General features: G+C 34.2%; 2 protein-coding genes across 2 annotated transcripts in view; both read left to right on the forward strand.

Annotated features, from left to right (window-relative positions):
* Nucleotides 1-10,706, forward strand: part of LOC118201764 (sodium-dependent phosphate transport protein 1-like) — a 46,105-nt gene extending 35,399 nt beyond the window's left edge. Inside the window, exons 5-6 of the mRNA XM_085825163.1 lie at nt 7,636-7,791; nt 10,672-10,706. Of these exons, the coding sequence (XP_085681289.1) occupies nt 7,636-7,791; nt 10,672-10,706 (191 nt within the window). The remainder of the gene's footprint in view (nt 1-7,635; nt 7,792-10,671) is intronic.
* A 2,062-nt stretch (nt 10,707-12,768) lies between these two features.
* LOC146995177 (uncharacterized) lies at nt 12,769-16,188 on the forward strand. Its single transcript, XM_085826118.1, has 2 exons — nt 12,769-12,856; nt 15,075-16,188. Exons 1-2 carry the CDS (start codon nt 12,788-12,790, stop codon nt 15,375-15,377), a joined length of 372 nt encoding a protein of 123 aa, XP_085682244.1. The 5' UTR covers nt 12,769-12,787; the 3' UTR covers nt 15,378-16,188.
* Nucleotides 16,189-17,055: the final 867 nt, after the last annotated feature.

Here is a 17,055-nt window from a genome sequence, read left to right on the forward strand (position 1 = left end):
AAGTTGCTATACGTTTTATCGATATAGAAAATCTTTTGACAAAGTATGACATCATAGCCTCCTTCACATGAACCTCAGTGTTAGAGAAGACGTTAACGTCAGATGAATGGGAAGACTTTCCGTTCTCCATTAATACTTTTTTACTTCCTTGTAAGAAGTAAAGAAAGTATTATAATCTCGAGGTATCATATTTCAACGAAAATATCCATTCTTATCGCTTTCGAATTCATTTGAACGATGTTTTTCCGTGGCATCTGTACGTACGCACAGAACAAAGCACTCTTTTCTCCAAAACGGGTTGTAAAATGGATTTAGAAGAGATTTTTTTTTTCTTACTTTTTGCATATATACTTTTTGTAGGTATATGTCTCACATAACTCAAAAACGAGTAACCTCAGAATGTTGAAATTTTGAACATTGGGCTGCTATAACATGTAGTTGCGCTTCTCCCTTTTTGGTACCCACTCTGATACCCGGCTCGGTAAGCTCAGTTTTTTATCCTGTCTTTAGTTAATCTGCATGCAATACTTGTAGAATTACTAAAAATCTAAAAGTTGTTTAAGGGCTACTAAGCCTAACGAAACAACGATTTGTTTACATTTGAAAATCTTAGTAGAACAGCGAATTAAGTCAGTTTCTGCACCAACTTCAGTGTCTTTTTGCCGAGTGGGACTGAAAGTAAACTTTAAGTTTTGCGCACCACTAAATCAGTCTTTTTGCCCGCTGGCCAAATTGCTTGTTTTTGAGTAGAAACTCTAATTTTAATTGTAATCTTTTTAAAGTGTTTTTAACAGTATTGGGTGTTTTATGTTTTTCTGCATTTTACAATTTTTAATGAAGATGTTTTGAGTTTGTATGTATTTTTGCCTTGCCGCGAAGTGAGAATTCAACTGATTGAATGAGAAGTATATCTCTAATGAAATTCGAGGAAAGCAGTTTAAATGAATGTAGAAAAAAAAGCGCGTATTATTTAATAGGCCGTATAAGGAAGTCATGTGAAGTCCACATCAAATTTTCTTAATCTTTATTTTTGTAAATGTAAATGCATTCATTTTTAAGTGTTTTAAAGCCTCTTTCACCTAATGTGTACACTTTTTTATATTGTCATATCTCTTTTGCTATATATATGTATCAAAGATATTCTGAAACATAACGGAATACTTTACCAATATTACGGCAATGTTCCGTGCTTATCCTTGCAATGTTGGCAATATTTGTAAATGTTTGAAGTGTGTCTGAATTCTTATTTTACATGCTGGCTTAAAATTAAAAGATGCTGTTAATGTCATCTCCCCATGGTTTCAGTGTTCAAAATTAAAATCAACTTTTAAAAGGTTCTGTTTTTTTTTTTTTTTTTTTTTTTTTTTTTTTTTTTTTTTAGTAAAAATATTTGACTTTCTCGAACTCCTGAGATTATTTTAAAAGATATCTTACCATCAAAGCCTTATTATCAAATGAAACATAGGTAAAATACCTAAGTGTTATTTCTGAGGAAAAGTTTACTTTAAAGGATCATATTATTCACGCTAATAAAGTACCTTTAACACTAGTACCATAAAGATAATTATGGATTCTATTATCAGACGGAATCTTTCAATAAACGATGAAGTTAAAAGAATTAAATATCTACCTGCAGATGATTTCATCCAATTTTACTATATGTGTTGCATAGATTTCTGCTTCGAAGATTGCAGAACAGGGCGTTAAGAAGTATTTTGATTACTCTTTAGTTTATTAGCAACACTCTAATTCATCAAAATCTAAATATCAAGTCTACTGACCATGAAATAGTAGTTACCTCTAGGGATGGATGGGGATGGTCTAACCGGCGAGTAAAACTTGCGAAAAGATTCCGGCATTTTTTTTTTAAAGTTACCCAGCATTTGCCAAGGCGCAAGAGCGCAGTGGTACAAAGGTACCGAAACCATCGCGAAGTTCGGTATTCTGAGGAAAGAAACCCTCATCAAGATTGCCGTGGTGTCCATGTAAAGGTCTTATTCTTGGTGAACAGTCGTTAATTTGAACAAAGGGGCCGGTATCCAAAGTTCGGTGTCATGTAGAAAGCAGTCCTTATCAAGGCTTCCGGAGAACCTATATGAAGGTCTTAATCTCGGGTAAATAGTTGCCTGCTTGCTTAAAGGTGCTGGCATTTTTATAATATTTTATGAAGTAATCCGGGAGACAATACGCAAAAATTCCTTACTTTTACTGCTGAAGTAAAGAATTAGATCAAACTATAAAGAATTTGCGAAAAGATAATGATGATGGGGTTTAGATGTTGAGGTTAATACGGGTTTAACAGTTTATCTTCCGATATTTTTAGAATATCATTAATAAGTCTATTAGTATGAGTTTAACGAACTCTACGATTATGATTAATGTTTCATCTTTTATAAGCCATAGATGTCAGGAAGCAAAGCAGCGTCACAGGCACCAGCGCCTCTAGAAATTTTCGTAATTCCCAATAGTCTCATCCGCTCTTGGTCGTCTTTGAGAAAACATTTCCAGGAAATCAGAACAAAACTTAGCGGACTATTTATTATTTTAGTTATGGAAAAACACAGAAAGCGGAGTAATTCTTATAGAGTTCCTCACTTTTATCCTGTTAAATGCAATGTTGAGAAACCTAGTGAACTAGTAAGAGAATAATCGCTTAAGTCCAAGAACAGAAACGTAAACTCAAGAAAGGTTAATTACCTTTATTTCACTTAAAATAAGATTATCAGTCGGCCTCTTTCTCAGGGCGTACAGTAAAATCTCCACTTGGATTTACCTCAAAATGTAAGAAATAAGAATTAACTAATGACTATGTAAAGAGATATAGACGAAGCTAACACAATTAAAAACTAGTCGGCCCGTAATATTAAATTAGTCAGCGAACTATCAAAAGGCACGTAATACGGCCGAGAGCAGTAAAAGCTTAGAGAGACTTAGCCCAAAGGCAAACGCGTTCTGTTCAGGAATCCTTTCCCTGGCAAAGTCAGTTGAACTTGATTTAAGTATTATTCTCCTTCTCATTTGCATTTAACGCGATTCTAAAAACTCGTTCTGGAAGGGACTTGTAAGCTGAAGCTAGGAAAGACAAAAAAGATGAACTAAATTAAAATAACTATTATAAAATTAAAATATGCCTTCCATGCTAATCACATCCTAAATTAATATATCACACCATGCCCAGAGTTTCCGTTTGATCCGAACTTCAGAATTCTGAATCTATAGCTATTTGAACTTCAAGTACTGAAATTCTGAATAGGTAGCCAGTTATACACTAAGGAGATTTATGTATGAGAAGCGTTACGTTATCTTCGGGTGGAAAACTATTTCACATGAGAAAATTGGTTCATTTCACTTGGTATGAATCAGTTCAATCTTGCCAATGCCAATGATTAAATATTTCGGAGTACCTATGGTTCTAAACCATGTACCTCCACATCATAAAAATATCTAAGTAGTGAGCAGAAAAAAGAAAATTACATAAATAGTTAGTTTGATGCAAGCTAGAGGGAACCACATTAGCTCGAGAGAGTTTAGGTATAGGGAAAAAAATCATTAAGTCAAAAATTTTGATTTTTTTCTTTTTTGGTTTTTATATTTTTTTATTATTTTTTTTATTTATTGTATTTTATATTTTATGACATAGATAAAACACAAAAGAAAAAAAAAGAAAGGAAAGATTTTAGAAATTAAGAGGCTCATTGGCATATGGCGCTAAATCAGAATGTAGTAAAGTTTTTGAACACGCGACGAAATACCCAAGGCAGAAATTAATTCTGCGGGCATGATGTGACTTAAAGGAACAGATTGATAACAGTGTGAAGAGGGCCATTTTTCAGTTGAACTTGAGTAGAAGATATCAATTTGACTTAGTCAGTGATTAATAGCAATTTTAGAAGATTGAGACGTCCTATCCGGCGTGGGGGCTGGAACTGAAGAGGTGGGATCGTGTCTACGCCTTTTAGGAGGAGGATAGATGCTGTAGTCTCTGCCCATGATGGCTCTTGTTCCTTTTTGTGAACTTGGAATACCAGGATTGTAGACAGGAAGCTGTTGAAGTGCTCGATTACTAATCTGTTCAATTTTGAGGAACAAATTTTGACTAAGTTTTTTTAAAATTGGCTTAATGTTAAGGTCCGAGTGAATCACATCAGTACGGGCGTACCAGGCTGCACTAAGGATCAACCTAAGGTTTTACTTTGAAAGGCTTGTAATTTTTTTATGTGAGTCTTCGCAGCGGTACTCCAAATGGTATAAGCCTACATAAAAATTGGTCGAATAATTGAAATATAGAGAAGAGCTTTCTTTCTGATAGACAGATGGCTCTTTCGAGCTAATAGAGGGTAAAGTTGGAATCTGACGCTCTTCGCTTTATTGAGAGTATTCTCAATGTGAAGATGCCAGAGTAGTTTTGAATGAAGTATCACTCCTAGATACTTATATGAGTTTGACTAGGGAATATAGTCGTCAAAGAATTTTAAATTAATGGAAGGGTACCTGAGTCGGGAGCGTATGATTATCATGGAAATACATTTAGCGACGTTAATTTTGATTTTCCAAGTAATGAGCCAGTGCTCAAGGCTTGAGAAATAACTCTGAATGTTGTGAACCAGTTTATCCGATTGTTTGTGCTTGGAGAGGATGGCTGTGTTGTCTGTATAAAGTGCTAGAGTGAAACTGATTTTGGTAAGTCATTAATGTAAATGTTGAATAAAAAGAGCGCTAAAAGACTACCTTGTGGGACGCCACTTAGAATTGGATGGGTCGTTCAAATGATAGAATTAACTCGTACTGAAAAAGAACGATTAGTGACATTAATTAATTATGTGAATAAGTTGAGCCGAAATATCAAGTCGCATGAGCTTGATTATGATTCCCATATGCCAAATCCTATCAAATGCATTGGCGATGTCAAGAAAAAGTACGCCGGTAAGCATTTTGCTACGAAAGCTTTCGTGAATGTACTCCACAGTCCTCTGAAGCTGGTGCGTTGTGCAAGTTTTTGCTCGAAAGCCAAATTGTTCATCAATAAGGACCTTTTTTGCTCCGGAGAAAATCATTCAGGCATTTAAGTAGCACAAATTCGTATGTCTTAGATAACGAAGACAGAGGAGACTGATCGGTCTGTAATTTTGAGGATTTGATTGGCACAGGCCAGGCTTCTGAATAGGCACTATAACTGCACTCTTCCAGCTTTGAGAGAAAGAGTAATGCAATAACATATACACTCATGTCCATAAATTAAGGATAATGCAAAATCAGGCAAAGGAAGAGTTAGAAGCAAAACAAATTTGACTTATTTGTAAAGCTTATTTATTAAACAAAAGGTAAAGAGCAAAAAAAGATGCTATATGTTTGATATTATTAAAAATATTAGCGATTTGTTCTCCCTGGAGCAAATTACAAAACAAACCTATTCACAAAAAACCAATATTACATGGTTGCTATGATAGTTAATACATTGTATGTCTCCCAGGCGATGCAATACAGTCCGTACAACGACTAGGCATGCTGAGTATCCAATTATCGATCTGATCTTGGGGGATATTACACCACTCAAAAAGCAATGCTCTCCGAAGTTCCGGTAGACATGTAGGAGGAGTTTGACGGGCTGCAACTTGTCGGTCAAGCATGTCCCACACGTGCTGTACTGGATTTAAGTCCGGTGAGAATGCTGGCCAGTCCATACGGGGGATATCCTCCGATTAAAGGCATTCGCTTACGATGTTTGCACGATGAGGACGGGCGTTGTCATCCATAAATACAATTGGCGCCCCGAAACAAACGTACATGTTGTTCGAGAATGACGTCCCGATAGATTTGTCTTGTCATGGTTCCAATTTGAACATGCAGGTCAGTTCTGGAACCCAGAATAATTCCAGCCCAAACGAGCACTCCTGCACCACCGTAACGGTGTCGTTCAATGATGTTTTCTTGGTGGTAACGGGTACCTGGAGCTCTCCATATGAAAGTCCGGCGAGAATCAGACTGCAAGCTAAACCTGGACTCGTCGGAAAACATCACACAAGTCCACTGTTGCGGTGTCCACAATGCATGCTCTCGACTCCAGGCTTACCGCAGGCGACAGTGAGTTGCAGTAAGTGGAACGCATCTGACAAGTCTACGAGCATATAGACCAATCTGCCCTAAGCGTCTGTACACGGTCTGCCTTGAAATTGTCGTACCAGTGGCTGAAGAGAGCTGACGAGACAGGTCTGAGGCTGTGCTCCGCCTGTTTCTTTTGGCAGTAACTGGCAAATACCGGTCCTCATTCGGCGTTGTAACTCTGGGACGACCTGTGCTGTAACGTCTACTCACATTACCATCATCTTGGAATCGTTGCCAAAGCCTGAGATGACACTCTGGGCAATTCCAAGTTCGTCTGATACTTCCAGTTGGGTACGCCCACATTTCAGACTGCCGATAATTCTAGCACGTAAAAAATCATCCAAATGCGTGCTTTGTGTCATAACTATTCGGTTATTGCACTAAAACGCATATAAAGCGCCTGCAAACAATTTTACTTCTTTGCCTGTATTCCTTATATATCACTCTCTTACACTCTCGTCATTGTGACGTACCATCAGTGTCATCTGGTTACTTCCTGAAATTTGTATATGATTTTTGAAGATGTGTGTAGTGATTTTACAGGTGATATATTAATTTCAGAGTTCGATTTCCGCGTGACTCCTAATTATCCTTAATTTATGGACATGAGTGTAGTTTATTAACATTACTAAAAAAATATATAGCTTGTGAGAAGGTGTTTTAATCATATGATTAGAAATAGAGTCCAATCATGGCGCCTTTTTAGGTTTGAGCTTAGCTACATATTCGCTGTGTTGTGTATTGTAAGTCCCTTCTACGTGGAAAGTGGAGAAATCGTTCAACATCGGAAGGAGCTTCGGAGTATTAGAAAAAATTCCTTCATTATGTGGTGTGAATTGAGTTTGGACACTGTCAGCTAATAATTCAGCTTTCTCCGTGTCTGTATTAACCATTACTGCGTCCTTTGCTAAGGACGGAATGCATGATTTGTTTGCGTAGTCTGGCTGATGCATGCCAAAGGCTGTTATCTGAAGTCGTTAAGGACTGAATGTATTCGGTGTATCTTGACTGGCTGCGCTGGTCCCATATTGCCGTGATCTCATTCTGGAAAGTACGAAATTTTAAATTTAAGTCTGGACTCCTAGTTCTTTGCCATTCAATCTTATGAATACTCCGATGTTCTTGCCTAGTATAATGTTTTACTTGATTAATACGATCGGCGTATGTATTCAACTATGTATTATTATTTCCTTTCCATCCTACTTTATATATCCAGTTTTATATATCCATTATGACGTGTTATAAAAGTTTGTCTGTAAATACTGAGTTATGCCACAACTATGACATTTCTATCCATCATTTTGAGACTAGCACTGGAAGCTTATCTCTGTAACTGTCATCATCGTGCAGTTATACCAATTCATAATAAACTAAAATCGGAATTATTTGATTAACCTGACGAACAACACTTAGAAAGCGTTTATTTAAGTGAATTATTATATTTGTTTCAGAAACAGTTTTGTTTGTTTGTAAATGAAAGTTTCAATGCTTTTAAAATTCTGAAAGAAGTGGTATTTAAATTTTGTTTTTCAGGTTTATCTTTAGCCGCTACTTTCATGGTACTTTTGACCTTCATTCTTTGTAGCCGAGCATTAAGTACTTTGGTGATGGTATTTGCATTAGGCAGCTTAGGACCTACACTTACAGCTTTAGTAAACATTCCAGTAGATTTATCACCTCGTTATTCAGGTAACTTTTCTTTACTATCATGCTTGCATATTATACTCACGTACTGTGATTGCTACTATCCTTACTAAACTCTTTCCTCCACCAAGATAAAATTATTATTAACTATAAAACAATTTTACACCACGACGTTTAGACCTAATATAAAATATAATCCTTCCAAAATAAAAGTTTCCGCTCTTGTCTTCTGCAGAGGTCTTGATGAAAGAAAACCACTTTGACGTAATTCGGGCTTAAGGAAATGAGATTTGTGCGCAAGTGTTCTAAGCAGGCATTGAAATGAAACTGACTTTAAACGATAATTGATTCAATTTCTGTGAAACATATCTGCACATCTATTCAATATCTGTACAAAATTTAATGTTTTTAATTTAAGGAACTTATTTTTTCAGCAGTTTATTTAAAATAACAGCACAATTTAACAAGTATAGTTTCACTATTTATCGTATAGGTATAGTCTCGCCCCATTAACTATGCCCCAATTTGGAGGGGGGGGAATCCCGAAGGCCGTCTGAGAGTCTCCTATCCTTTTTTCCCTGCCATCAGCTTTTCAAGAGGACTTCAGGCTCGACGTGCATTTTGAGTATCGCCTCGCTTCACAAATACTATCCGCTTACAGACATCTATGCGTTCTCCGAGATTCGGGGACCATCGTTAGGGCGTGTTAGCGTCTCTAACCACTGTACCGGTCAGGTGGGTAACATAATTCAACAGAAATTATTTAATTATCATATATATTAGTTATCGAATTTAATACAATTATATAGGCAAATTATTAAAAACAACAACATATATAACTATGGCGGAAATTTCTATTTATCTATTTCTATTATCTATTTTCTATATTGAAAAATTCTGTTTATTATTTTATGTAACACAATTGTGTCAGCAATTTAATGAAAAAAATAGCGTTTATAAAGAACCGGAAAATTCATTTTACACAGACTACTTTTTGGTGGCCACAGTTTTGCAAAGGCTGCAAATAATGCCTCAAGCATGAACTATGGCTTCCTTTAACCGCTGGTAGAAGACTGAAAATAGTAAGCATAATGCATATTTTACAACGAGAAAACGTTATATTGAAACAAGGCAATTATGAAAAACCAGTCAGATGGTTAACTGTTTGTTTCTCGCACATGAGGTATATCGGTAACCGTTTAGTTCTTCCCAAAGCAGAAATTCGCCAAATCAACACTCTCGACAAGTTTGGTACAGAAGACTAAATATAAAAGTTTTCTACATTATTGGATTTAACTAGGGACATTCGTAATTGGGCTAACCAGTGGGATATTAATTTCCTTCAAAATTCAGTTCCAATGACAGTTTAAGCTGTTTTGCCTTGCCGTCAAGGTGATAATTGCATTTGCTAAAGAGAAGAACTGAAGCCTTCGAAATATAAAAAAATTATACTTAAAACGTTTAGAAGAAACTTTATTTAGGACGAGACAGAAAACTGATTACTTTAATGAGAAAAATTTGCTTTAAGTAAATTTATTTTGCCGTATACAGTGTTATTTGAGGAATCCTCATTTCTGTAAACTGATATTTAAGTAATAAATTTCTTTATTAATTTCTTTATAAATTTATTACTTAAATATCAGTTTCAATCAGTCACCCAGGTAAATTAATTGACATATTGAAAAGCTACCTCAGACAAAGAAGCGTTAAGGTGATTTTAGATAACATCATAGTGAGATATAACATAACGAAAGGGTCTCCTCAAGGCTCATGTCTTAAGCCTACGCTGTGGTAGATTGTCGCCAACATGGCATTCATTCCCTACTTATGAGAACAATGACTACTATTTCTTGCTAGTGATCTCGGAAATTAGCAATCTGCAAACAAAAGCATAAGAAAATATCTATAAATTCGTAGATTGGGTAAATACCCACAAACTTGTTATCTCCTCAGAAAAGACATAAACTCTTGTAATTGGCAGAAAAGATCCTCTGATGAGTAATTCTTGAGTTAAGATTAATGGGAAAAGCATTTAAAGGTGTGTAACAAATAAAATACTTAGGCCTGATTATTGGTAATAAAATCTCGTGGTTATCACACATCAAGTGCAGCGATCCTAGCTAATCTTAGCTATTGGCAAACTCGATGCAGCGAACATTTTCTCTTAAATGGCAGGGGGCACCGCATCTTCTTAATCATTGGTACCTTACAGTTGTAGAACGAACTATCTTATATGGTGTTACTACACAGGCTGAAAAACTAAACCAACATCTAAAGTTTATCATTAACTCAATCCAACGTCCATTCCTACAGCATATCAGCGAGGTCTATCGGACAACTTCAGTTGCAGCCCTTTAAGTTCTAGCGTGTAAACCCCCACTAGAACTAAGAGTTGAGCAGGAAGCCATTCTGAACAATATTTCAAAACTAAAGCAAAGCCGAAGCCTGTAGAGCATAGAATATAATATAAACGACTTCGGAGACCACATTGTTACCTTCGAACATCATCCGGTGCAATTAAACCTCGATGCAGTAATTCACATGGATTCTTATTATGTAACTTTAGCTCCGAAAACATTTTATACAGATGCTTCGGAAATAGACAGTGGTTCTGGGAGTGGTTTACATTATATTGATAATAACTCTATGAAATTAACCTAGAAACATAGTTTGGACAGTCACAACACGGTCTGTCAAGCACAGCTATTTGGCCTTGGAAGTAGCAATAAGCTATGCTAAAGATTGTCAAGGCCAAATAAACATTTATACTATTCGATTTCAATCCTAGAAGCAATTGCGGGTAAGTGTAGGAGAAGCTATTTCATGAACAACGTCAGAAAACCTTGTTAGCATTACCACAGAACCTGTATTGGGCTCCCACCCACATTTCAATGCATGGGAATCAACTTGACAATGTACTTGCAGAGCAAACTGCCAGTGATGTAACTATGCCACAATAGCCTACATTATTCCCACTAGTCTTAGCTCAAGCATATTACAAATGCGCACCTTATGAATAAATGGCAGGAGCAGTGGTCATCTGGAAACACGAGTAGATGTATCTTTCAGTTCTATCCAAAAGTCAAAATGGAGCTATTTAGCAACAGTTCATCGGTGACACAGTTCATAACGGGTCAGGGCCCTTTCTCAGCTATCTCTAGCGATTTAGAAAGAAAAGACCAGATCAATACCATTGTACAGAAAGAGGATACTCCCGATCCCTATGTGTTTGCTTGTATCAATATAAGGAACAGCATATTGGAAAACATAATGCTTCGAGCTGGGCAGCAGAGACAGAGAACAGGAAATCTAACCCTTGAGCTCTCACAAAACTGTACCATATATTAAATTACTGTGCTATGATAAGCAATTCCACCTCTCGAATTGTAGCTTTACTTTGATCTCAGGAAATAGATTAATGTGTCAAGAAATTTACATAACTATAAATCATGTCAGCTCTTACAATATGCACTACATATTGTAATTCAAAATTGTAAAATCACATGTATCTTATAATATCTAAATTCAATTAAGAATTTTCTTACTTATGATTATCTTCTAAGAAAGGAAGATTAAAATTATTTTTAATTTAATCTATTCGAATTAAACTGTTAAGAAGATTTGGATGAAACTATTAAAAATATAATAGTAATGGACTTAGAATATAATTATAATGGACTCAGAAGAAATTTAAAATATATATATATGTGTGTGTGTATGTGTATAAATAAATATTATAAATCACAAAAAATTTAAAGAGACAATTCTTGTTGATCTCGTGGAAGAAAGTTGACTTATGAAGGTGAGTTATGTTTCTTCCGTAAAATCCGCAACAATTGAGAATGCTCGTGTTTCGTCTATTTCAATGAATTCTTTTAACTTTCGAAAAAATCTAACATAAAATATTTGGATTTACGTTATTAGCTTTCACAGAGACAAAGGAAATTTCTAGACACGATCAAATGGACTTTTTGTTTTTAAATGATGGTAAATACCAAGAAAAGAATCAAAAAAAAATTCGTTAATGTACAAACACAAAAGCATTAATTATACAATAAAAGTCGATATATAAATATATGCCAAAAATATAACTTTAATTTTAACTTAAAGTTTTAATCCTAATCTGCAAATGTGACATCCATTGTTTATATCGCAAAAGGAGGTTCGTTTGAGCTGACGCTTAAAGGACGCTTAGGTTTGCTTTAAAGAATGTCGGAGAAATTGTTACTGTATATTACGTAGATCTGGAAATGCGAGAAACAAATTCGAAGGAAGTTACTGATTGGTTGTAGAGCAAGAAACTTAAAGTGGTACGGGAGAAGATGAAAGGCTTTTATTTCCTTTTTCGGCTAGAGTAAGAAATTAAATTGTCCAAAAGTAAAACTAATAAATCAGAATGATATTTAAAAGTATAATTATTTCCGTCTTACAGTCAAGGAAAAAGAAACTAGTGAGAATAACAGTCACTCAGTAAAGGTGTAGATCGGTTCATATGACAAAATATCCATAAAGCACTAAAGTTCAGGTAATATGTTCTGATGAAGTCCAAGGTTTCATAAATTCAACGCAAGTGCTTGTTTCCATAGGATTCACTCATTCAAACAGTTTGGATACGTCTGTATTTGCCGTAGTTCAGCTTTCGTCTCACTGCGCACACATCTAGATAGCGCTTTTACATAATCTTACTCAGTTACAGTTCCTACAATATTTATAAATTTAAATTCTCCTCTTTTATCAAATAGTTTAACTTTATTGTATTAAATTATTCTTAGATCAAGAAAATTTATTTCTTGTTGACTTGCACTTGTTTTAAAAAGTGTTAAGCAAGAAGGGTAAATTGGGAATTTCTCTGTAGATCCAAAATTGTTACCTTTAAAGCTCATTTATGCTTTTAAGATTTTTGCTTATTTACTGAATTATGTATATTATGTATTAAAAGTTCTCATGCGTTAAACAATTATGCTATAAACACATAAATATGTCTTGCTTTCTAATTTGTAAAGGGAACTTATTTTCTTCTTTAGGTATCTTATCTGGAATTATGAATACCTTAGGAGCACTAACAGGATCGCTTTTGCCTTTTATGGTTGGGTACTTCTCAAAATCATCGGTAAAATATTTGTTTTAAAACTTTTATACTTTTAGAACTGAGAATGTGTAAATGGAGCCACATAATTTCCGAATGCAGAACGTAATACTTTAAGAAAAGTAATTAAATTTGGAACTGCAATTATAAATTCTCGAGATAGCGTGGAAAGTCAAACTGTATATGATGCTGAAAAATTTCGCTTTCCATTCCGGAAAAATAACCCATATATATTTAGCATAACCATAATATATTTGGCAACGCGCGAGAATTTTATTATTCAATAATTAAATGATCGGAATCAGATCACTATGTCTTTAACTATTTCTAGAAAAATATTTCTCATAGGTGAGTGCATAATACCATAATTCTTATATAAAAAAAGAAAATGTCTCCAACTGATGATAACACAAGGCTATCTTGAATGAAGAAGCTTCATCATTGGACTTTTACATACGTTAGGATCCTAAGGGGATTAATTCAGGAATCTGGAAAGAGCAGGAGTAGTGCATCTTCCACTGCATGCCAGAATAACCAACCAACTATCAAAGTATCAAAAACTGATGATAGATTGCATTAACTGATTTTATGATGTAGCGGCCGCTCAATATATCAATGTATTATTTTTCTATATGACGCGAAACAATGTTATAACTAGAGTCATTTGCACTCTCATGAGAGCTGAAATTAATTTCTGTGTATCCTGTTTGTTTGTATTTACATAAGTTTTATAAGAAATTTTTACTCTTTTAAATGCTTAGAGATGAATACATGAAAATTATGGTCCAAAAACGTCTTGTTTTTTTATGAAAGACAAGCGCGTTCTAAACCTTTCTACGCCTTTTCCTTGAATGGATGACTGCATGATTTTGTGATCTGATCATTGGACCGGTATTATTATCTCCAGTGTACGGAGGTAACTCCTCATGCTTTCTTAAAATAAACTTTAAGATGGAAGCAATATTGAATTTAAACTGTTTTTTAGGTCATCTGGTCATCCGGGTTGGCAACAGGACTTTCTTTTTTTATCAATATTTAAAGTGGTATTCATTGTGAACAAGTAAAATAATATGTACATAATTCATTTGAAACGAAGAGAAATTGGGCTGTTCCACGTCCCAGATTTCTTTCAAAGAAACAAAAAATAATATCTTTAATACATTATTTCTGTTTAAGTTTTTTTTGCGTAATAAATTTTTAATTATTAATTGATGAAGAAATATTATCAGATGCAAAGAATTTCTTAAATTCCATTATCATTTCTTTATCCAATTCTCGATCAAATTATCCAGTCAAAACCGCAAGATTTCGTACCGCTGTTATGTATATTGTACGAGATGAAAAGACCAGAATTAAAATACGTTATTAACTTTCGTTATCGCTTTCAAATTGGCATATGTTATCCAGTTCTTCATCAGAACCACATGATCTCAGAAGCATTATTACCAAATGCAAAGAAAATAACTTATTAACTTCCGGTGTCAATTTCAATTTGACATATACTATTCAATTCTTGATCAGAATTAACTAATTTCAAAGCACTAGGAGGATATTAAATGCAAAGAAAAGAATTTATTAATTTTCGTTATAACTGTCAAATTGACATATGACTTAGTCAGAAGCACGATGTTTCATACCACTAGCTTATTGCCATATGCAAGGGGGAAATTTATCAACTTTCGTTGTCCTTTTCAAGTAGCCATATGGTATCCAATTATCGATCAGCACCTTTTGTGATTTCATAGTTATGGTAAATTTGTTTTTGTTTGTTGTAACATCATAGTCAAAATGCTAATAATTATTAATTATACTATTAAATATAATATATGGATATTTAGCAGAAACTTAAATATATTCAGTTATAATTTACTAAGTCTCGTTAACTTAGAATTTTAATTACTCGTACATTTTTCATGTCCCTCCAATTTCGATTCGTTTAATTTCTCCCGTATTACTTAATGTTAAATTTTTTGTAATATCGTTGTCAAAATTACTATTAATTATACAATTAAGTGTAATATTACGGATACTTACGAGAAATTTAAATATTTTCAGTTGTAATTTACTAAGTTTATTCTCGCTAAGTTTAATTCTGAGTTATCTATTAACTCAGAATTTCAATTACTCGAACATTTTTCATGTCCCTCCTATTTCGATTCGTTTAAGTTCGCCCGTATTATTTAATTTAAAATTTTTTAGTTCTTAATTATCGTGGATTTAACTTTTTTCATTTTCATTGTAGGATGGCATGGAACTCTGGGGAAAAGTCTTTTATGCCACATGTTTCATAAGTTTTATCGCTGTAATTATTTTCCTTGCTTATGGGTCTGCCCAGATTCAACCTTGGGACAATCTAATAGATGCAAATCCGAGCAATGTTCCGAATGAATCTGAAAGCTTAGAAGCACTTCCACCAGCCAACTGGTCTAATGAAAGTTTGCTGTCTTCTTTGCCCGAACAGCCTCTTAAAAAAGAAGAAAGGTCTACATCGAAGATACCTGAAAACATTTTTAAAGCTGACTTTGGCAATATAAAAAAATATTAACTTTCAAAATTGATATTGCTTCCATCCAATGTTGTGGTGAACATTCGAAATTTCTATATATGCCCGTCTCAATATTATCGAGTAGACAGTGTCAATGAATAATATGTCACGATACAGAAGAGAAAAGGAAGCAAAAGTTTTTTATCCTTGCAAATATTTAAACTCCTATACCCTTTGTAAGTATATTACATTAATTTTAGTTAATTGACTTATCACTACACACCGAAAACAGTTTGTTTTCTAAATATAAAATTTAATTCGTATTAGTATTATTTACAGTTCATATCTCTTCGGTAAGTATCCCCAAATCTTACTTATAGAGGGTTTCTCTCAAAGTTTTACATGAATGCGTAGAAAATGACTAGAAGCTTTCTTTAAGTATTGACCCTACACATACACTTCCGATTTCAGAGTCTTATAAAATATAGTAGAGAATTCTGTGAAAAGTTTCAGCATTGTGAGTGCATTGTTTCTGAAAAAATAAAATTTTAATTTTTATGTGGTCCTCACTGACAAAGATTACTTTACTAAATTTCTGTTAATAAAACAATCTTTCTGCTTCCATCAGTTGAAAACAAAAGGTACCATGACGTTAAGGGCAAAATTCTATCAGGTGCGTGTTTAATAAGTAAGCCTACCCTTCTCGAAAAAAATAAGATGTCAATTATATATTGAACATTGAATGGTGATTTGTCCAGGACGAAAAAGTATCAATTAAACGAGAATTTTTTGTTCATTATTGTTTCTTTAATTTGCTCTAAAACATCTTAAATTATGTACACTCTTAGACAAAAAAAAAAAAAAAAAAAAAAAAAAAAAAACCCGCACCACGACGCACCGAGATCTGATCTGCGCAACTGGCAGGATATTCAAGAGGAGAAATTACGATCCCGTTTGCATTGTTTGATATGTTTGATTTTTCTGTTCAGATAACTGAGGTAAAGTTTATCACTTGGCTTCCAAGTGATAAACGTTACCTCAATTATTTGAACAGAAAAATCAAAACTGAAATTCAAGACTATAGATCTAGGAAATAATGGGACTTCCTGCTTGAAAATTTAGAACCTAATAATAATAATGCAGTATGGAAAATTGCTAAATCTTTCAGACAAAATAATTCCAAAAATCAACATACAATAGAGCATATGGGAAATATTTACCACTCGGATCAAGACATTGCTAACTTATGGCAAAGAAGCAAGAAAAAATCTATCAGCCTCTACCTCTTAATAATTCTGAACTTGAAGAAAAGCAATGGATTATGTCAATAATATAAATAGGAGTTCTCCTCAAAATCTCATTTAATTCACTACTACAAATGAAATCAAAAATTTTATTAAATCCCTCAAACCAAGAAAGACCAAAGGTTACGACCAAATTAATAATGAAGCACTAAAAGCCCTACCTCATAGATGTGTAGTCAATTTATGTAATATTATAAATGGATGCATACGTTTATCTTACTTCCCACAGCAATGGAAGCACTCCATCATAATTTTCATACTTAAACCTGAAAAAAATCCAATAGAAACTTCTAGTTACAGGCCAATCAGTCTTCTCCCGGCCATGGGAAAGATTTATGAGAAAGTTCTTAATTCCCGCCTCAATGACTGACTACCTAGAAAAATATGATTTAATTGATAACCTGCAATTTGTTTTTCGCAAAGGACATTGCACC

Source organism: Stegodyphus dumicola, chromosome 10, assembly GCF_044657685.1.
Source record: "Stegodyphus dumicola isolate Sdum_Otavi_A_Nest chromosome 10, ASM4465768v1".
NCBI lineage: Eukaryota > Metazoa > Arthropoda > Arachnida > Araneae > Eresidae > Stegodyphus > Stegodyphus dumicola.

Excerpts from the sequence above, each read along its gene's own strand:
- LOC146995177 (XM_085826118.1), top strand. The coding sequence starts at position 12,788 with ATGAATACCTTAGGAGCACTAACAGGATCGCTTTTGCCTTTTATGGTT. Across the intron at positions 12,857-15,074 it reads GGTACTTCTCAAAATCATCG|GATGGCATGGAACTCTGGGG; the intron begins GTAAAATATTTG and ends TTTTCATTGTAG.